The sequence below is a fragment of the Dromiciops gliroides genome, chromosome 2 (assembly GCF_019393635.1).
Source record: "Dromiciops gliroides isolate mDroGli1 chromosome 2, mDroGli1.pri, whole genome shotgun sequence".
Lineage (NCBI taxonomy): Eukaryota > Metazoa > Chordata > Mammalia > Microbiotheria > Microbiotheriidae > Dromiciops > Dromiciops gliroides.
In genome coordinates, this window is record NC_057862.1 from 30681366 (window position 1) to 30703771 (window position 22406).

The following is a 22406-nucleotide window of genomic DNA, read 5'->3' on the forward strand; positions in this document are numbered from 1 at the left end:
CAAGGGGCTTTTTGTCTAATGGGAGAGACAATAGCTCCAAGTCCAGTGGAAAGGTCCTGTGGGCTTTAGGGCACAACATCAAAGTAGATGATAATGCATCATCTTTGGGTTTGTTTGTTTTTTTGTTTTTGTTTTTTAGTGAGGCGATTGGGGTTAAGTGACTTGCTCAGGGTCACACAGCTAGTAAGTGTTAAGTGTCTGAGGCCAGATTTGAACTCAGGTCCTCCTGACTCCAGGGCCAGTGCTCTATCCACTGCACCACCCAGCTGCTCCAGTGCTTCATCTTTAATGTCATTTCTACTAATAAAATTGTGCCCATTTCTGAGGCTGAAACAGTTGACATTGTCAAGGATGACACTTGATGGTGAGAACCTTCTTTTCCAGGTCTTCAGGAGCTATGGCAGCAGTTGCTAGACCACATCCCCATGGACTTTGCTGTGAGGGGCTTGGTCGGAAGCAGGACCAAGATGTGGGTTGGGAGATGCTGCTAGTAACCAGGGCTCTTGGGTCTACGTGGTCATCAGGGACAGTTGGTCAGTAGAGGTGGGTCAAAACAAATATGAAGGGTAGGTTTAATGTGAGTCAGTCATTGGGTAGAATTATAGGATGTTGAGAACAGAGGGTAGATGGCACTGTTTCGGATCTTTGAGGTGCAGCAGGATTGAGGTCAAGAACAAGGTTCAGATCCAAGGCCTACTTCTTGCCATCCATGTGATTCTGTAAGTCAGATCCTTCTAGGCCTCTTTCCCCATCTCTGAAATGAGGGGGTCAGACTAGATGGCCCCTGGGTTCTCTTCCCACTCTGAAGCTCTGATCACCTGATTCAATAAGATGCAGAAGTGTGAGGTGAGACTGCCATTGTGTGACTGAATTGGGAGAGAGGTGGGCAGCTTGCTTAGAGGCATCACCACATTGAAATTGTTGAGGTTGAGTTGGAGAGGAAGACCATGAACCACACACTGAAGTCTGGGAAAATTCGGTTGATGGTTTAGAAGCTGGTTAGGTGACAGTGAGGATGTTATAAGTTGTGCGCGTGCATGCACTTGAGGTGGGGCTGTTGAAGAAAGGTCTGGAAGTGAGAGCAAGAGCCAGCAGTATTTCTTCTATCCTAGTCCCATGAGGCACAGGGAATGAGGAGTTGTTTGTATTGAAGGATTGTTACGGATATGGCAGATCTTCATGGAGGAGATAGGTTTCTCTTGATGTGCTTGGCACATAGTGCATGCTTACTGACTGACAATGTATGACTTCAGATGAGTAGAATTTGACCCATAGAAGGTAAAGAAATAATTTAAGTAGCAAACTACTTCATTGGCAGCTGGGTGGTAGACTGGAGAGAGTGCTGGGCCTGGACTCAGGGAGACTCATCTTCCTGAGTTCAGATCTGGAAAATGAGTTGGAGAAGGAAATGTCAAACCACTCCAGGATCTCTGCCAAGAAAAAACCACAGGTGGGGTCATGAGGAGTTGGACATAACTGAAAAATGTAACTGAACTGAAACCACAAAGGAAAATGATAAGGAATATTTATTTTGACAGCATGTTTTCTAAAGAGATATCTGATTTTTAAAATACTTGTTCCAAGTTGAAAGGGAATAAGGTTGATGGTTTTTCTTTTGGTCTCATTACTAGTTAGACATCGTGGATGGAGGGAGGCCATGGAGTCTAGAATACTTAGCCTCAGATCCAGCCTGTGACATCTGCTGGTTGTGTGACTCTAGGAAACACAACCTGCGACCTCTGAAAACACTCCCCCCTCCCCCCAGCCATTCTAAAACTAAGTTACTAAGTTGCCACACTGTTTATGGAGGGAGTTTGCACTGGAGTTCTCTACACAGATGAAATCGCAGGTCCACACCGAACATTGATACAAATACTTTGCCATAGATCTATCTTAGGTCTTTATTTTTAGAGGAGAAACCTTTATTTGCTTGTTAAAGATGCACAGTACAGCCACCCACATTCATTGCCTTTAGCTACTCTGAGTGCTTCATGCCAGAGAAGGGACCTTCTGATCAGGAATTTACACCTCAGTTTTAGATTATCGAAGGCTGCAGTTTATTATCAAATGGCAAAGGAAAAACCGCCTTTTAAATGTTTGCTTTTCTACACTACTGTTGCCAGTGGCCTTTTCAAATTCTACAGTGATACTTTGCCACCACAGCTTTGAAACCTGAAGTTCTCATTTTTATCCATGTGCTCCCTTTTTTCTAAGAAAGAGCTAGACTCAGGTGGCCAGAAGAATTTTGAACAGCATAAATTGGTTCTTATTTTGGGTGCCTAGTGACTTAAAAACTGGGAGTTTTGTGGCCAGACTCAGCCCCTAGAAAGAAAACACCTTTTAGTTTGTTTCATTTTTCTGGGGGAATTCTGGTTGTTTTAGTAGATCAAAAAGATTTATCTGTTCACTTTAAGCATTTAACATCTGTTAGTACTAATATGTATAAATTACAATATCAGATAGCTCTGAAAAAGGTCAGACAACTAGGCCAAACCATGCTCTGGAAGATGAGCCATCAAAGGATAGGAAGAATCAGCGGTCAGAACAAGATTGGCCATGGCCAGCTCCTTACTGTGTAAAAGAAGGCTCCCCATCACTCATGGTCAAGCTGATGCCCATCAGAGTGGCTCGAGACCACTCCCCTCCCCGCATTCGCCCACCCCCACCCCCCGGCAGATGACAAAAGATGGGGGTGGGGGGGACTCATGCCATAGAAAGATGGATATGTTCATTAAAGAGTGTTGGAGAGTTCATGGTTATGATGTTCTTAACTATGAAGAAGTCTGCACCTCTAATTCAAAGCTGTGGTCTGGCCACTCTGGAAAATAGTAGTGACTAAAATTCTTATACCATCTTGGCCCAGAGAAGTCTCCTAGTCATATACCCCAGAAGGTTAAAGACAAAAAAAGTGCCCCTGACCCACCAGAATAATATTTGTAGCAAAGAACTGGAAACAAAGTAGAGGTCTACAGGTTGGGGAGCGCCAAACAATTTGTAGCACACAAGTGTGTTGGCTGATAAGTAAGAAACAATGGCTGTGATGAGTCTCAAGAAGACAGTTACATGAATGGATTGAAAGTGAAGGAAACAGAGGCAGGAAAACAAGAAAGGGTATTCCAAAAGTCTTTTTTTTAAAAATCATAAAAGTAGTATTTTCCAGTTACATGTAAAAATTGTTTTCAACATTTGTTTCCATAAGATTTTGAGTTCCAAATTTTTCTCCCTCCCCAAGACAGAAAGCAATCTGATATCAGTTATATATGTACAATCACATTAAACATATTTCTGCATTAGTCATGTTGTGAAAGAAGAATCAGAACAAAAGGGGAAAACCTCAACAAAACAAAAGTAGAAATAGTATGGTTCAATCTGCATTCAGATCCCAGAGTTCTTTTTTCTAGATGTGGAGACCATTTTCCATCATGAGTCCTTTGGAATTGTCTTTGAATCATTATATTACTGAGAAGAGCTAATTCTATCACAGTTGATCATCTCACAATGTTGCTGTTATTATGTACAGTGTTCTCCTGGTTCTGCTCACTTCACTCAGCATCAGTCCACTTAAGTCTTTCCAGGTTTTTCTAAAACCTGCCTGCTCATCATTTCTTATAGCACAAATAGTATTCCATTCCATTCATATATCATAACTTGTTCAGGCTTTCCCCAATTGATGGGCATTCCCTTGATTTCCCTTTTTTATGATATGTTTGGGATACAGACATGGTAGTGGTATTATTACTGGGTCCCATAGGCCTTTGGGGCATAGTTCCAAATTGCTCTCCAGAATGCCTGGATCAGTTCACAACTCCACCAACAATGCATTAGTGTTCCAATTTTCCCACAGCTTCTCCAACATTTACTATTTTCCTTTTTTGTCATCTTAGCCAATCTGATAGGTGTGAGGTGGTACCTCAGAGTTGTTTTAATTAGCATTTCTCTGATCAATAGTGATCTAGAGCATTTTTTCATATGATTATAGATTATAGATTTCATTTATTTGTCTGAAAACTGCCTGTTCATATCCTTTGACCATTTTTTAATTGGGGAATGACTTACACTCTTTTTTTTTTTTTTTTTTGGTTAAGTGACTTGCTCAGGGTCACACGGCTAGTAAGTGTCTGAGGTCAGACTGAACTAGGAAGATGAGTCTTCCTGATTCCAGACCCCTGGCACTCTAGTAAGTGTCAAGTGTCTAAGGTCAAATTTGAACTCAGGTCCTCCTGAATTCAGGGCCAGTGCTTTATCCACTGCGCCACCTAGCTGCCCCCATGACTTGCATTCTTATAAATTTGATTTCGTTCCCTATATATTTTAGAAATGAGGCTTTTATCAGAAATTCTGGCTAACCAAAACTCTTTAGTGTGGATTTAAACCACAACACTGTAAATGGAAAGAACACCCCCAAACAATGGAAACTTAATCCTATGGAACTAAAGTGACCAAGCTTGACCCCAAAGAAAAGATGGGAAGGTAGCTTTCTCCTTGCAGAGACGGGAAGGTCTGTGCAGATGGAATGTTACAGATATTTTCAGACTTTTTGATATGTTGGCTAATGTTATCAAACTGGTTTGGCTTTTTTTTTCTCTTTTATAACAGGTGTCTCAGGGAGGGAGATGTATAAGGAATACTTTGGGAAATTTAGGTGATGTAAAAACAAAAGATGTCAATAAAAGTTTGTTTTTTCAAAAGTATAAACTTGATAATTCTTTTATATTCTACAGGAAATCTATCCTGGGCAGTTCCAGCCATCTCTCTGCCATAAATTTATAGCCTTGTCAGATAAGGAAGGAAAGCTGCTTCGAAATTATACTCAGAACATAGACACACTGGAACAAGTTGCGGGGATTCAGAGGATAATTCAGTGTCATGGTTAGTAAATTCTTCAGAATTGTTTTCTGGGATTTTTTTTTTCATCTGCAAGGAAAAAATTAGGATTGCAAGAATATGTTATCAGTACAGTGACTGAGAAGTAGAATGAGGTGATAACACTGAATCAGTTAAGAGGCAATTATTACATTCCTCCTGGTGTACTATATGAAATCAAGTACTTGAAGGGAACTTTGCATTCTAACAAGGGCACCTGTGAGTATGTATGGGAGAAGCATAAAGAGAACAACAAGAGATAGAAAACGAATCCAAGGGGAGGGAAGGAGGGAGAGCAAGCCAGGCATGGGGAACTGCCATAGGAGGACATAGAGACAGGGAGGGATGACGGTGAGGCTGGGGAGGGGTGGGGCACACCAGGAGGGGCTTTGGAAGCTCAGCAGAGGGGGTTACATTTGATCTAAGCATCTATAAGAAGGAGCCACTGGAGTTGATTGAGGAGAGTGACATGGTCTCATTAGTCAAAAGGTCACGAAAATAGTGTGGCCCTAGGATGAAGAAGGCTGTTAAGCTAAGGTCATAGTGAATTGAGCACAAGTCCTGGAATCAGGAAGGCTTGGGTTCAAATCCTGATGCTTATTAAACTCTCACTCTGACCAGGTTACTTAACCCCTCTCTGCCTCATGTTCCTCATCTGGAAAGTGGGAAAAATAATAGACTCCACTTTCTAGGATTGTTGGAAAGGTCAATCGACATTTATGAAGTGTTTTGCAAACCTTAAAAGTGCTATCGCTAAAGCTGGCTAATATTGTCATTGTTATTGAAAATCAAGTTAAATGTAGACATTAAAGTGGGTCTTTCAGAGATAGATTCAGAAATTACACACGAAAAACTCTTCAATTTGGCTCTCTGTTATGTATCACGTTCCCCAAAAGTATATCATCCAGTTAACTGGCTCCTTTGGGCATTTCTAGATGAGTGACTGAGGAGAAAGGTGTGACCAGTCTTGCCTGGGATTTCTTTTGAAAAGGATAGATAGTTTTAGAGGTTTTCAAAACTATTTTCATGGTTATGATGTTCTTAACTATGAAGAAGTCTGCACCTCTAATTCAAAGCTGTTTAGGGGTTTTTATTATTATATTATATTATTAATAATTTTTATAACTATTCCTTCCTCATTTCAACAAAGTCAGTGCCAGACCCATTTGTACCAAGTGAGATATTTGCTGAGCCCTGTGTAATTCTGGGCACCTGTGTGTTTTTAGTGTTGAAAAAGGCTTTTGGTGTTTAGGGGGTCATTATGTTTTGTTTTGTTTTGCTTTGCTTTGTTTTTTTAGTGAGGCATTTGGGGTTAAGTGACTTGCCCAGGGTCACACAGCTAGTAAGTGTTAAGTGTCTGAGGCCAGATTTGAACTCAGGTACTCCTAATTCCAGGGCCGGTGCTCTATCCACTATGCCACCTAGCTGCCCTGGGGTCATTATGTTTTAAAGTCTATTTCAGCTATTTTGGTTGTTACTTAACTATTCTAGAATAGGATGAGAGAGTTTGTGCTCGTACACATGGAAGAAACTCAAGCATTCCTTCAGTAACATACATCTTGCTCTTTTTAGGTTCCTTTGCAACAGCTTCTTGCTTGATTTGTAAATACAAAGTGGATTCTGAAGCTGTACGGGATGATATTTTTAATCAGGTAAAGTCACTTGTGGTCCCAGGGGCTGAATTCTATTCCTTGAGCCTGGTAGAAGTATTCTGGGGAATAATGTTACGGCCTCTGAGCTGGCTCAGATGATTTGGGCACCTGTCGGGAACAGTGGCACTCACGTGAAAGGTGTATGTGTGTTCTATACTTGTCTCCTTTTTTTTTTTTTTTTTTTTTTTTTTTTTTTTAGTGAGGCAATTGGGGTTAAGTGACTTGCCCAGGGTCACACAGCTAGTAAGTGTGTGTTAAGTGTCTGAGGCCGGATTTGAACTCAGGTACTCCTGACTCCAGGGCCGGTGCTCTATCCACTGCGCCACCTAGCTGCCCCCTACTTGTCTCCTTTTTGAAGTAAAGGAACTGACTGTACTATTAATACCAAATATAGAAGGAGAAAAAAATATAAAGTAGCATTTGTATTAACCTAAATTAATCAGGTCTGAGAAAAGTTAAGTGGCTTGAATAACTTTATAATTGCCAAAAACTCATCCTCGAGTTTAAGGCTGGAAGCATTGCATTTTATTGACTTTGGGGGTTTTGTGTGTGCTGGTTCTGACCCGTGTTCCACATGTAGGTGGTTCCTCGATGTCCCCGGTGCCCAGCCGATGAGCCGCTCGCCATCATGAAGCCAGAGATTGTATTCTTCGGGGAAAATTTACCGGAGCAGTTTCATAGAGCCATGAAATATGACAAAGACGAAGTTGATCTCCTCATTGTTATTGGGTCTTCACTGAAAGTAAGACCAGTAGCGCTGATTCCGAGTAAGTTGGTGATGGGTCTCTGGGAGAGTAATAGGGTGTACGTGAGATTAGACAGCTAAAGAGAAGGGGATTCTTGCTATAAAATGACCCACTGGAGGAGATAGGTTTAAGGCAGTGGGCCCCCCCACTCCCCTTGTTCATAGCCACGGGAGTTAGTTATTGCCAGGAGCAGCAGTTGGGTCCTGCTTGGCATGGTTCCTGAGGGAATATTAGTAAATATGGTTTCTGTTTCTGCTTCTGCCTGAAGGAAATTAGGTGATAACACATTAATATTTTTGTGCTTTTGTGACCCTTGTTCTTAGAGGGCAATCAGACCCAAGATATTTAGAGACTTCTAGAAACAGGTAATGCAGTGTTTGGGGGGAGGCAGAACATTTCAGGAGAAAAAAAACTAGGTGGCTCAGTGGATAGCGCCCTGGAGCAGGGCTCAGCATGCCTGTGTACAAATCCAGCCTCAGACCCTTATTACTCTGTGAGCCCAGGCAAAAGAGCTTTGCTTCTGTCTCATTTTCATCAGTATTTCCATCTGTAAAGTAGGGGTAAGAGCACTTAATTCCCAGGATTACGGTGAGGATCCAATGAGAGAATATGTGTCAAGGGCTTTTACAAACTACAGAAATGACTATAGAAATGGGGCCATCAATGGTTGTTTTTAAATGCTGTAAAAGGCCCTTTATGTTTAAAGGGGAATTATGTTTTAAAGGAATTTCAGCTATTTTTGCTGTTTTTTATTCTAGAATAGCAGGAGAGAATTGGTACCTTGCTTTGTCAAAATCTAGATAAACTAGAGATGTGGCATTCCGTCATTTCCACAGGGGGAGCCTGGTCTTGACACCTCCTCCTCCTCATCCCTTTCCCCCAAGCTCTTGTCTGATCAGTGGGGTATATGCCACACTTCCTATAATAGCCAGTCATGGGGCTCTTCCTCACCATAACTACGTCTAATTCCTGTCCACTGCTTCCTTCCATTTTGCAAGCTCCCAACCTCCCTCTGGACAGTCACACCCTAAGGACCATCCCCACCTTCCTCTCATCATCTTGTGGCTGCATCAGGTTCTCCCACCTTGCCCAATGATGGGCCAAGCATGGGGACAATGAAAAACTGGTGGGTGGTAGATAGTCTTATCTTTATTTTCATAGTATAGTCCCTCTTGTTTTTAAGAACACCGCCCTGGCTCATGATCTTGTTATTCTCTCTAGTGCCTTCCGTTCCCTCACTGCGCCTATCCTCTCAGTTGCCCAACGCTGTCACTTTACCCATATGACATTTCTCAGATCTGTCCCCTTCTCTGTGCTCAGATAGCCACCATGTTAGTCCAGATCATCACCTCTCTCACCTCAGCTTTGGCAGTAGCTTCCTTGTTAGTCAGCTTGCCTCTGATTAGTCTGCCTTTGCCAGCACTTCCTCCGAGTGGCTGCCCAGGGGATTTTCCAAAGGTGCAGGCCTTTGCATGTTCACTCACTAAACTCCAGTAGGTCCCTACCGATTCTGGCATCACCTGCTAGTTCATATTGATCTTAGCCTTTTAAAATGTCTATTTCTTAGAAAAGTTTTATAATATGTTTTGTTATTCGTACAGTAACAGTATGACTCATCAGTGAGTACATATATACATGGGGGTAATGCCTTTAACTGATAATGGCTTAATTTTTTGCTGATCAGGTGTGATCAAAGAAGTCTTGGACACTGCTCTGATCTCTCAGTCTGTCAGAGAAAGGAAGGACGTTAGTCTGGCAAGACATCTTGATGAAGCCATTCTGGGGTGTTGTGATCACTTTCCTTTTCTAGATGTTCTAGATGTAATGATGGGGCAGTTAGGTAGTTCGGTGGGTAAAGTGATGGCCCTGGAGTCAGGAGGATCTGAATTCAAATCTCACCTCAGACACTGACCAGCTGTGTGACCCTGGGCAAATCACTTGACTCCAATTGCCTTAAATTAAAACACCTGGAGCCATCTCCAGTCCTCTTGATTTATATCTTGCCTCTGGACCCAGATGGCTCTGGAAGAGAAAGTGAGGCTGGTGACTTTGCACAGCCCTCCCTCACTTCAATCCGATTCAGTGCAAGCCATGACATTACCCCGATGTCATGGTCCTTTTCGAGAACGAAGGCCAAGCATCATCAGATGTAATGAATATCACGTTCTAGAATTTTGCCAGGAATTGAAGTTAAGCCCACTAATGTAGTTTGCAGACTTCCGTTTTTGGAAATTCAAGACAGGATTTTCCCCTCCCTGTTCTTAGGACACCCCTGCCCTTGTCTGTGATCTCTGAGGGATGACTGACTCCTTGCTCACATCTGCCACTTTTTCTTTCAGTTTGTCTGGGCCTGATGATTTGCACCCAAGGGAAGCCAGCCAACACTCAAGAACAGTAGGGAGATAGAAAGAAAGCACCTCCCTCTGCTCCTTCCTCTGGTCTAACCGTCAGCTTTTGGAGGATGAAAGAGTCATAATAGTGAGCCTTGAAAGTATTAGCTGCAGCAGGTGGACAGGCAGTTGAAATTCCCTTATCCCTCTGACTACTCTGTGATGTGTTTGCATTTGCTGCTCCGGGTGGCCTGTAGTACAGTCTGAGCCTCTTGGTTCCTTTTCTGCTCTCTCTGCACATTCTTGGCTCACCTGAGTCCCGGATTTCTACACCTTGGTGCATTCTCTTAGTATACTGTGCAACTCCTCTCCCCTGCTGTCTAGGTCTGGAGGCCAGTGGTGTTCATGAGCCCTGTGTAGATGCACCCTGTCTCTGAGCAGGAGAGCCCATGCCACCAGTATGCCAAGCTGTGGGCCAGAAATCTAGATCTGCTTCTCAGACGTCGTCCACCTTTTTTGACCTCTGTCCCTTGTGAATATCATTTGCTCTGGGGAAGCTCTTTTCTTCATTTGGCATCAGTGAGCTGAGCATTGGCTGCTCATTCTCCAGTCTGAATTTTCTTGCCCAGTACTTTGTTGAGTCCTCTCTGGAAGCATCAATTTGTGTCCATGTGAATCATCAGAACTTTGTGCTTCCCATCAAATTTGATACGTCTTCAGAGGTTTAAAAAATCTTTTTATTTTAACCTTTCTCTTTTTAAAAAAAATCCTAAAAGCCTTTTATTATTTTCCAGTTACATGTAAAGAAAGATTTTTAGTTCCAGATTTTTCTCCCTACCTCCCTTCCTTCCCCCCCTTCCCAAGGCAGAAAGCAATCTGATATATTAACCTTTCTCTTTTTCAATCTTACTGATGCTGCCCCCCACCCCTTTTAAAACATCAGTCAGTTCTCAGTGATAGCCACCTTCCTTGTACTAAGATATACAATTAAAACAGATGGTTGCATTAGTTATGTCTAAAAAGTGCACCCATAGCCCACTTCCTCCATGCCTTAACTGATTACTGCCTTATCAGAATTCTGAAGGCTTTACGAAGTACCTTTCCAAGTAATTTACAACTATCAGCTTATTTGTGCCCATTGTCAAGTGATGAATGCGGTTTTTGCTGTAGCTCTTTTTTTAGATTAAAGTTAAGTTTAAGAGAACCCACAAAACTTTAAATTGACTTGTTTCAGGGTTTGATCAATTCAAATTGTTATTGTGGAGAATTGAGGAGATCAGAACACCAGGTTCAAAATAACCACTTATTCGTTATAGAAGAAGAAATTGAACATGGGCAAACCTCATGTCAGTTCAGTGATGGGGGAGGGAGGCTTGTTCAAGTTCTGTCATCACTGAAGTATAGTGGTACTTTTTCTGCTGATCCAAATAATTTACTTCACTATGATGAGAGGCTTGAAAAGTCTGCGCCTTTAAAAACAGTTGGACATAAAGGTAGCAATTACTATGAAAGCACATATTCTTAACAGGGCCATTTGTCTGATTCACTTCAGTATGTGTTTGGGAAACAAGTACAGGTTACATATAGGTAGCTGACACACATAGGCTGTGGACCCCAAATAATATATCTTTGAAAGGAAAAGTACGTGTGTGTGTGTGTGTGTGTGTGTGTGTGTGTGTGAGAGAGAGATTAAAAACATACATTATGAAAGTGATGGTTTTGAACCACATGAAATCACTGAACTCTGCTGAGGTGTGGAGGGGATGCACTCTGCATGGGCACATTGAGTCAGATTTTTTAAAAGAATCTCTGCTTGCTTAATTGTAAGTGTTTTGTTGCTCCAGTGGAATGAAAGTTTTTTGAGGGCAGGAAGTATTTGGTTTGGGTGGGTGTTGTTTCACATGCTCACTCAGTGATTCGAATCCTGAATGTTTGTTGAAGTGGTTTATATTTCTTCCCATTCCAATAGACATTTTATTCATATTTCTCGTCATTCTTCTCCATCCTTTTTGTTGGTGATGTTTGAGGCCTACAAGGTATTTTAGGGAGGAAAGTAGGGGCTTCTCTTGCACTTAATAAGAGAGCTCTCAAGTGAATTTTGTGCCTGTCACTTAAAGTGTGGGCCTCTCCACGTTGGAAGGGTTTCTAGAATGCTTCGAAGCTGTCCACCAGTTGCCAAATCCCTAACACCAAGTTGTTGGGTGTTTTCTCTTGTTGATCGGTGGGTTCAGGTTAAACAAATGCACAGCCAGATTAGACTTCGGATGTGCGGTTTTGTCTGGTTGCCCAGCCTTTTCAAGAACCCTTTGTTCCTGTTGTTGCCAGGCTCTATACCCCATGAAGTGCCTCAGATCCTGATTAACAGGGAACCTCTGCCTCACCTGCACTTTGACGTCGAGCTTCTGGGGGACTGTGACGTCATCATTAATGAGCTCTGCCAGCGGTTGGGGGGTGAATACAGCCGGCTCTGCTCCAACCCGACAAGGCTTTCAGAGATTACGGAAAAGCCTCCACGAACCCAGAGAGAGTTTGGCGCTCATTGGGTGGCAATGCCCCCCACGCCTCTTAATGTTTCTGAAGACTCTAGTTCCCCTGGCAGAACTTCCCCACCAGACTCTTGGGCAGCTGAGAGGAGACCTGGGGATTCCGATGATGGGGCCACATCAAGGGGGGGCTGCAAGGCAGAGACACTGCCACCAGAAGGGCGAGCATCTTCAGGACACCCTGCAAGTATTATGGAACAGCTGGAGGATCCTGGAGCCAACAGTGGAGAAAACAGAGAGAAAAATGAAAGAACTTCCGTGGTGGAAACACTGAGGAAATGCTGGCCCAACAGGCTTGCAAAAGAGCAGATCAGTAAGCGGCTTGATGGTAAGTAAGAGGTAACATTGGTGTAAACCTATGTAGCTAGGCATCTTGGCAGGTGAGTTACCAGACCTGTGCTTGGTAGTTGGGTGGGACTCTTGGGAGAGGAGGCATTGAAAGAGACTCTACAGGGGCAGCTAGGTGGCGCAGTGGATAGAGCACCGGCCCTGGAGTCAGGAGGACCTGAGTTCAAATGCGGCCTCGGACACTTAACACTTACTAGCTGTTAAGTGTTTAAAAAAGACTCTACAGAAGCTGCTTCAGCAAGTGCTGTGAGGAGGGTGACCCCCATGCACAGAGCCCAGGAGGAGGAAAGGACAATGACCAGGTCACAAGGCTTTCAGATGAGGGGGAGAGCGCCTGGCAGCTCTAGCTCCTCATTTGGAAGAGGAGTCAGTGCAGCGCTTCTTAGGGAAGTGACCAGGATGAAGTGTGTATGACGTCAGTGTACATTATCTCCAAGTATGCGCCATCTCCCCTGGGCTACAAGTAATTCCCGTCATTTCCTTCTTTACCCGCACTTGACATTTAGTTCTCAAAAATACTCTCTAAATGAAACTGGCTTCTTTGCTATGAAACTGGCCTGGTGGCTCCAGCAAGGAAAGTCTTTGAGAAAGTGCTAATGAAGGTCTAGACACCCAGCTTCCCATATGGGAGAGTCAGCAGTGACATAAGGTGCCAGTCCCTGGAGAACGCTCCGAGAGCTGTCTGCCACTCAGTGCCCAAACTGAACGTTGGAGATGCTTTGTCTAATCTCTGCCTGGGGAAGGCTGCTCTTGGGACGAGATCACTTAGTGCTTGGACCAGGATCGGTTTGGGGCTTTTTCCTGATTATAATGTATGAAAAGCAGTAGCCTCTGTTTCACTCGCTTCTTTTTCTCTGTATTGGCAAATCTTTTGCCTGGTCCCCAGAAGACTGGCCAATGCCAGTTTCAGGAGGTAGACTAGATAACCACTAAGCCATTTATCTAGCACCGATATGACCCCTGTTTGCTCCTAGCAATTCTTATTTCTGTAGTTTTCTAAGTGGTCTCGTGCTCCTGGTAGGTGCAAGGCTCTGCTGATGGGAGAGAAATGAAGCACTTTGGGCAAAAGGGCTTGCCTTTGGTCCCTGGGTATTTTGACTTGTCACCAACCAGTGATAGTGCAGTGAGATTTTTTTTTTTTTTACCACATCAGCTCATAGTAAGTCTGAAGCAAAAGGGGGATGGGCTGGAGACTGCTTTGGTGGTATTGGTGCTCGGCTGGAAGAACCGTGGACTCTGGAAGGACGGCAGCATTGTTCATTCCTCCAGCCTCCTGGGCAGGCTCAGGGGCCTCTCCTGTTGAACAGCTGTCCTAGGCAGGGCTGCAGCTACTTGCTGCTTAAGAGCCTGTCTCTCCTCCCCAGCTCCCATTTGGTTAGCTTGCTGGTAATGATTTTTGGTAATGGTAATTTAGTGGAATGTTCCAGCACTCGTTTTTGTGATGTCACTTCCCCCTAAAGCTCCTGGGTTTGGGGCTTCCTCTGAAGCACAGAATTATACACCTTTGGGTGCCCAAGTAGACCATTCATCATTTGTCTGCTCTTTATATGTGACCTCAGTAGGGATGAAGGAAAGAGATTAGGGGATGTGAGAAATTTTTCTACCCATTCTCCTATTATTGTTATTATTTTGTGGGGCAATGAGGGTTAAGTGACTTGCCCAGGGTCAGACAGGTAGTACGTGCCAAGTGTCTGAGGCCAGATTTGAACTCAGGTCCTCCTGAATCCAGGGTCGGTGCTTTATTCTCCCCATTATTATTAAAGATTAAAAACCCTTGGAAAACTTAAAAAGGTTTTTGTTTCCTTTAGAGACCAGAGGAGAGGGAAGCAATTAAAACTACAAGGAATGATGTATAGTAGAAAGGGAAAGTGGGCCTTTGGAACAAAAGGAGGTGCCTGGGGAATTTTCTGGGGACTGAGGCATGAATCTTTTGGGATTCCAAGAGTAGGAGGCCTTGTTCTGGCCTCAGACCCAAGGAGGCACCAGGAATCTCACTCCTGCCTCCCCTTCTTTTCCACCCGTGTCCCTATTACCATGGTAGTGTTCTCAGCTGACAACTTTACACCATCGAAATATGCCTAGTGGTTAGGTCTGTACTGAAGATTCAGGTAGTCAGTCACGGAGTGGCCTGGAGCCCAGTGCATTGAACTTCTTTGATCCTTTGAGGAAAGGTTTTGAATATCAACTTCTTTGTAAGTTGAAGAGGGCCTAATGAGATGAAGTTTGTGAGACTTTTGTAAGGGCACACAATGCTTATTCTCTTTCCCTTCCCCTGTACTTGGAACTTCCTCCTTCAAATTTGTGAGTGATGAGACTGTAAGAACACGTTTTTTTAACTAGGCCCATTCTCTCTTCAACTTGTGGCATCCTTTTGGCTATTTGTTTTAGTGGAACAGAAATGACTTGACAGTGGGATTGTTCATTAGTTGAGGGAACATTGTTCTTTTTCTCATTAGTGAAAACTCAGAAAGTAAAAACTCAAGTTAGCATTGAGCATGCTGGATAAGTAGTAAGCAAGACTAAAGAGAAGCTAGAGAAATAACTGCCTTTTTCAAAAAGAGGAATTATGAACCTCCTTTTTAGAGAGAAGCCTCTGTCTTTTAAAGTGACAGATCTGAGGGTCCCCCTGAAATGTAAGTTATGTCCAGAGCTGGTTGTTATTTTATAATGGAATCAATTTGTGTCTGCATAACAAGAAACAATTGACATCCGAGTTCTCTTTGTGAGCAGAAAATAATATTGCTCTCCCTTTTGTCTCATGATCTGATTTTAAGGTAACCAGTACCTCTTTTTACCACCAAATCGCTATATTTTTCATGGCGCTGAGGTGTACTCAGACTCTGAAGACGATGCTCTGTCCTCCAGTTCTTGTGGCAGTAATAGTGACAGTGGAACCTGCCACAGTCCAAGCCTAGAAGAACCTATGGAGGATGAGAGTGAGATGGAGGAATTCTATAATGGCTTGGAGGAGGATGCTGATGCCCCAGAGAGAGAAGGACCTGGATGTGTGTGTGACAGAGATGACCAGCGTGCGGTTAACGAAGCTGCATCTGTCAAGGACGAGGCAGCTGAAGTTGACCATTCATCAGAAAGATTATAATGTCACCTTTGCCTGGTTACAGGAACTTTTCCACCAGCATTAGGAACTTTGGCATGTCAGAATGAATGTTTACTTCTGAACTTAAGACAACTTCAAGGGTGTGGTGTTCATAGACAGTTAAACCAGATTTTCATGTATAATTTTTACTTTTTCAGTAATTCTCTAATTGTACACTCAACACTAACTTTTTAAAAAGAAAGGTAAGGTACTAAGTATCTTTAGTCAGCTATTAGTCACTATGTTCACTTTTTTCCAAGATTCATTTTGTGTGATAATGCATCTGTATGTATATATAGTTTTGGGGGGATACCTAGTGAATTTCAGCATTTTAAAGTTTTCCAAAAGCCATTGGATATTAAATTAATATAAAGGGAACAGCTAATCTAGACCAAAGACTGGTATTTTCACCTTTTTTTTCTTTGTAACATTTTTTTTTCTTTGTAACATTTTGAATAGTTGTTTCACACCTTCATGCTTCTGTTCTGCTAAATTGTTTATTCAACAAAGTAGCCCCCTACCCCTTTTAAAAAAAAAACAAAACACTGGCATTTTCAAAGACTCTAGTGGCAGCTAACTTTAATTTTTGGTCTCAAAAACATGTCGTGTTTGTAGATTGAAGTTGATGATACCTGGGAAAGCACTAAAAGTCTTTGCTTTCATAAGACATGGGGCTGAAGAGATGATCAAGAATATTGTGTTTAAACAAAGGCTTTTCGAATTTCCTGTGGATGGGTTAGCAATGTCTGTACTGGCTCATAAAGCTAACATGGAAAAAACTTGGCTCCAAATGCTTCAGTGCGAGGTGCCCAGCTGGAGCCCCTTGGTTTAGAAGATACCTGACCATTATTGTGTAAATACCTATCACTGTGGTATAGCTCGCCTTGGGCCTTTTCCGGAAACATTCAACTGCCAAGATGTGAATATGCACAGCTTTTCTGAATCTGTAATAATGGTACTTCTAACAGGGGAGAGTATTCTCTCATTTATATAGATATATATATAGATAGATATATATAGATATGTACACATATACACAAATATATAATTTTTTTTTGGACTGCTGTTTTCCCTTCCCAAATACCACAGGAAAGTGATAGGAAGCTGATTATAATTCCAAAGTAATGCAGCATTCAGTATGGTCTGCCAGAAAGTTACGTCTCTGGGAGCTCATGCACATCTCCTATTTTGGAGGATTAATGCCAATTTCCGGTCTAGTATTGGACAGAGCTTGCCATAGCACAGAGGGTCAGCACAGTCAGTGAATGGAACAAGTTCCTGTAATGTAGCTTCGTTTAAATGTCATGTAGCCCTGCCTTAAAACTACATCTCAGTTCCTCAGCTACAGATTTTCCAGCTTTCTGAAGTTCCTATTTTATAAAATTGCACAATAAATAAAGCATTTATTTTCCAAACCACTTTTTCAACATGACCCAAAAACTACAGAGTATTCATACTTTGCTTTAATATTTATTACAATGTTTAGTGAAGGTTTTGAAATTGTAGCTGTTCTTTAAGCATAAGACACCAATTAGGACCATAACTGCCAGAGAAACCGAAAATTGTGTTTAAAAATGGACATTTGTTCATCTCAAAGATGTTGGCATGTTGTCTTGAAGTCTAAATTCTAAAAGATCTCAGACCTCATTTGGTTCCATTAAAGAATGCAGTATGTTTCGTTTTCATTTGCATGATACAATGTGTTTGTGCTATAGATGATATTTTAAATGGAAAGATTTCTGTTTTAAATTATTTTTACAGTGAGGATTGTTTTCAGCTCTTTTTATATTGTATATATAGTGTCTTTTATGTAATCTACTGGCATATGTTTTGTAGACTGTTTGAAATGACTGGCTCCCTGCAACTTTTGAAATACAAAACCAGTGTTTTATACTTGTACACCCTGTTAAAAGTCTATTAAAAATTGTCATTTGACTTTTTCCTTTCTGTTAAATACTTGCATTTTTCCAAGTATACAAATTGTTGAAATTGAGGGATTTTCCCACCTCTCCTTTGAGTAAATAGGGTATTTTAAAGAGCAGACACCTTGGTATTCCAAATTACTGCAAGTCATGGAAGGTTAGAACATGGAATGTTAGAACTTTTAATGGGTGAACTTAGCCCAGGGATTAAGTGGATGTCTGAGTGGAAGAAGCAGGACTAGAACCCAGGTCTCTGAGTTTCCCAGCGCCCGGGCTGCCACCTGACTACTACTTGTGTACCTTTTTCTCCTGGATGTCTGCCTTGAAGTGCCAGTCTACACACATGAGTGTTAACGCCAGCATCCCATTTATTCTAGTGACACCTTCAGCCTAATGATGAATGAAGCTGGTTCATGCTTTTAGTAACTTAGAGTTTGACACACTGGAAAAGTTCTTTTGCAAGAGAATACCGTAGCTGCCGTTCAATGTAAGAAACCAACTAAACAGTATATGGTGTGTGGAGTACAATTCCAAGATGTGCAGTACCTGGTGGTGAGGGGACTCCCGACACCTGCCAGTGCATATCTTTTTTCAAATACCTCTCAAGAATATGCCTGCATTCTTAGGATCTCTCTACTAGAGACTGCTCTGTAGCTGCTTCCCTTTCCTGGTCATACACACGTTTTGTGGATGTGTTAAAAAGCTGCTTTGTTCTTGGTAACTAACTCACTGCAACCTGCTCATGCCCACCATGCAGCTTTTCTTTTCATTCTCCTTAGTGTCTAAGATGGCACCACTGGGAAAATACTGTTTTGAAAAGAGAGAGGCTTTTGCAGTAGAAAACGATTTGGAGTTACTACAGTTTTCCAAACCCAGTCCAATTTGATCTATGCCCAGCTCACTACATTAATTTGTGTTCACTGTTAGGGACGGACGAGACTGGTTCATTCACCTTGGCACTATTTTGTTAAAAGAATTTGGTAAGGAGCTCTTATGATATTACAGGGCGTTATAACTTACCTGAAATGTTAGCTATACTTTGTGGATGCACTTCATGTTGAATTTATGCTGACAACATTTATATTAATCATATTCCTTAAAAGTCTGCTATTAGACAAACATAGTATGTAATTAATAAATAAGCATTTCTTTTAAAATAATTAGCTTCTACGTTAGGTCTTACCCCACTAGTATGGGATACACACACACACAAAATCCCAAGGCATAGTTAAGTGTTCCCTTACTTTTAAACTTCTGAGAGGATGACTGGAAAGGGATCAACAAAACAGAAAATGCTAATTTAATCAACTCAAAGACATTAAGGTGTTACAAGCATTTATAGAACAAGGTGGCAGAAACAGAGCAGGAAGCTGCTTCAAGGCCTCCCCAGATGGTTTTTTAGATCCAAATCCCACGAGCCCCAAGAAGCCTTGGCCTAGAGAACCTGACGGGAGAAGAGGAAACTGGGCAGTAACCAACTCTTTCCCTCTCCAGGCTCAGAGCCAGCCTTCCAGAAGAATAAACCAAAGAGTGTCATTTTGAGGTTCTTCCTACAGATGGCTTCTTTTGGCTTCACACACTCCTAGGATAGTTGCGGGGGACCAGAAGGAGTAGCAATCACTGACACTTTTAACGGTTTCCTTTGCTATTTATTACTTAAGCAAATGCTTTCCAATAGAGCTCAGCCTATCTACATTATATTCTGAGCTAGACCCAGAATTGGAAGGGCTATGGGCAACTAGAGGACAGAAGGGCACTAAATGCGGAAGGGGAAACAAGAAAGGTAGGTTGGGAGGTGAAACAAAAGGTATGGCTAAGGGAGCATGAAAAGGTAGGGCCCAGGATTGTGCATCTGTGTAGACTGTCTTAGGGTTGGGATGGCCATCCATCTACCTACCTAGCTATGGGCACAATACCTGGAATCGGGGCAACAAATCAGAGAAATCTGGGCTAAACTCTAGTATTACTTGTATATGACATATTGAGGGTCAGAGGAGGTGGCAACTGGGCAGAGGGGCTTTTGTGAGGCAATAAAGTGAAATATGCTTTTAATTCAGGACTTGAAGACTGTCTTCCTTCTATTCACTTGTATTCAATTATGTTGAAGTGTTGGAAATAACAAAGTATCTCAAGCCTATATAAGAAGTTGGCTGTAAACTGGAAAAAAGACAGTTGAGTGTGGGTCCTTAACATGTGCTAGTGAGAGGAGGATTGTTTTCTTGTCCTTGGTGTAAATCTATTGCTAATAAACTACTGCACTTCTGATATTAAAATATGCTAATTTAATCTAAAGACTTTTTACTTTTGTTGTCTTATGGATTTGATTCATTTAAGATTCTCTAAAAACCAAACTGGTTGGAGAGAAAAACCAAGTATTTCTTCGCTGTCTCCCCAGCAGCTTTATGGATACAAACAACCAAAGCCCCAAACTATAGCCAGACACTTCTCAATACTGGCCCACACCAAAGCCCAAGATGAATCTTCTTCTCTTCCCAGCCCCCAATTCACAACACTTAGCTGTTTATGCCATTACATTCACAAAGGTCAGGGGGTTTACATTCCATGTGAAGAGACTGAAAACCACTAGGGAAGCCAAATCACAATGTTGTTTTCCAGTTATCATTTAGGGTCACCGAGGAACCCAGAAATCTTGGACATCTCTCTGCTGATAATCCTGTTACTACTGCAAACTTTTAAAACTCCACTCATTTGAAGCAGAAAAAAGGAGAAAGAATTGGTCACAGTCAAGATAAAACTCAAACCCCAATCATGGTGCCTACTTGTATGTAGTAGCCCCTTAGTTGCCCAACACTTAACTGTTCCCCGCCTCCATCTTCCCTAGTGTTCTAGGTCTGAAGCCCAGTTAGAGTGCTGCACTCATCTAAGATAGCCACCCACTAAACACTAGCGGTGCTTAGTGTCTCAAAGCAGTTGCTAAGTGTTGACCAATCCACCACCACCAAACCTATTATTGCTTTGTAGAAATCAGTTCAGTGTAGGTTCTGCTACATGCAAATCACTGGGGATACAGAGATGAGAAAAAAACCAACAGTCCCTGTGCTAAAGAGGCTTATATTCCCCTAAATTGAAGGTGTAGAAATACTTATATGGTAAGTCTAATACAAAATGAGATGTGATGGGGGACAAGGGAGAGACATGGACCAAGTGAGTGATAACAGTCTAAGGCTGGTGAGATGGGGTGGGGGAGGGGGGAGATCGGAAGAGGCATGGGAAGGCTACATGGAAGCTATATCTGCAAAAAATTCCAAAGCCAAATCAATCTTTCCCCTTCTCCTTTGATAAGGAACACCAGTAGCCTCCTAGGCACTTAGCTTCACAACCTCAGTCACCCCTGACTCTGTCTCTATCCATCCCCCCCGTGATGAACTAAACGGGTCCCAGGTCTTATCAACTCCGATTCCACAAAATTCCTCCCTCCTCAATCTCTTCTTTCTCCTCACAGGGCTACCAAGTCTTCCTGGAGCCCTCCCCGAGAATCTTTGGTGACATCCTATTAAGGCTGGGATAAAAGACCCACTCCTCAGCTGGGCATTTGGATCCCTTCACAATCTTGCTTCAGCCTGAATTTACATGCTTATTTCCTATTAATATGCTTCACAGTTTCTCAATTTCAGCCAAAATGGTTATCTGAATCTGGCATGATTTCATGTCCTTGGTATATAATTCCAATGGCGGTCCCTTAGCAAATGCTGGTGTTCAGGCTCGTGATGCACTCCTCTCCTCACTTCTAGTTCTCAGAATCCTTAGCTTCCTTCAAGACCATGGGCAGCCCTTTTTTGTTCAGTAGTAAATAGTGATCAGTTTGAATCAACCTTGTCTTCTATTTATCTATCTAGAGGGTTTGTGGTTGTTTTGCTTTGCTTTTGTTTCACTAGTACCTAGCATGTTGATATGGACATAAAACCTGCGTAGGATGGCTCCTGGAATGTGGCAGGTACGTACTATTTGTTGTCTGTTGTACTGAAAGGTAGAAATGAGTCCAGGTGACGGCTTCTGTGAATCCACAGGTAGAAGCCACATCCAGTTTCATACATACTGAGTGCTAGACTCAAACTAATAGTTAAAGAGGACTAATGTGAAACAAGGTGTGATGGGGGCAGATAGTGGTGGCCTTTAACGCTAGGTTAAGAGGAGTCTGTATTTTCTCCTAAAAACAAAAAAGGAGGCTCTAAAGGTGCTTCAGTGATATGGTATGACCTGAAATTAGGAAGTAGGAAAATCATCTGGCAGCTCCATGAAAGGTAGACTGAAAGAGACAGAGGGGAAGCAAAGAAAGGCACAGAAAAGAGGCCTGCAATCATCCAAGTGGGTCCAAATTAGAATGAGGAAAATATGAATGGATAAGAAAAAGCAGCTTAAAGTGATTCACTCTGGCATCTGTTTATAGGGGTGGGGGGTAGGTGGAGGCATGTGCGTGTGTGCACATGGGCACAGTAGGTGCAAGTAGGGGAATAAAAAATGATCCCAAGATGTTCATACTGGGCACCTGGGGAGATGGTAGTGCTATTTGCAGAAACAGAGAAGACTGCAAGAAAGACCAGGGTCACAGTGGGAAGATGGGGAGACAGCACAATAATTACAGTACGAAAATGTCATACGCTTAAAGAGTCAGGTGAATGCTGTGAGAAAAAAGATGTTATGGATTTGAATGGTCACAGCTATATTCTGCAGCCTAAGAAAGGTTGGCATTTCAGGATGCGGTTGGTGCCCTGAACACTTATCAAAGGCAAAACCATGGATTCAGAGCTTCTGAATGCAACAGAGAACCGGCAGTGATTCTCTAGAGCATGTCATATTAAATTTACTGTAATGAAAGTTGAAAATATGTAAAGTTCATACATCTGAAAAAAGAAAGGAAAATAAAAGTCTAAGAGACCTGTCCTA

General features: G+C 42.3%; 1 protein-coding gene across 1 annotated transcript in view; it reads left to right on the forward strand.

The window, feature by feature from the left end:
• The window catches only part of SIRT1 (sirtuin 1), a 35827-nt gene extending 16058 nt beyond the window's left edge, over nucleotides 1-19769 (forward strand). The window contains exons 5-9 of the mRNA XM_043985025.1: nucleotides 4722-4869; nucleotides 6436-6515; nucleotides 7096-7282; nucleotides 11917-12462; nucleotides 15257-19769. Of these exons, the coding sequence (XP_043840960.1) occupies nucleotides 4722-4869; nucleotides 6436-6515; nucleotides 7096-7282; nucleotides 11917-12462; nucleotides 15257-15582 (1287 nt within the window). The 3' untranslated portion in view covers nucleotides 15583-19769. The remainder of the gene's footprint in view (nucleotides 1-4721; nucleotides 4870-6435; nucleotides 6516-7095; nucleotides 7283-11916; nucleotides 12463-15256) is intronic.
• The last annotated feature ends 2637 nt before the right edge of the window (nucleotides 19770-22406 follow it).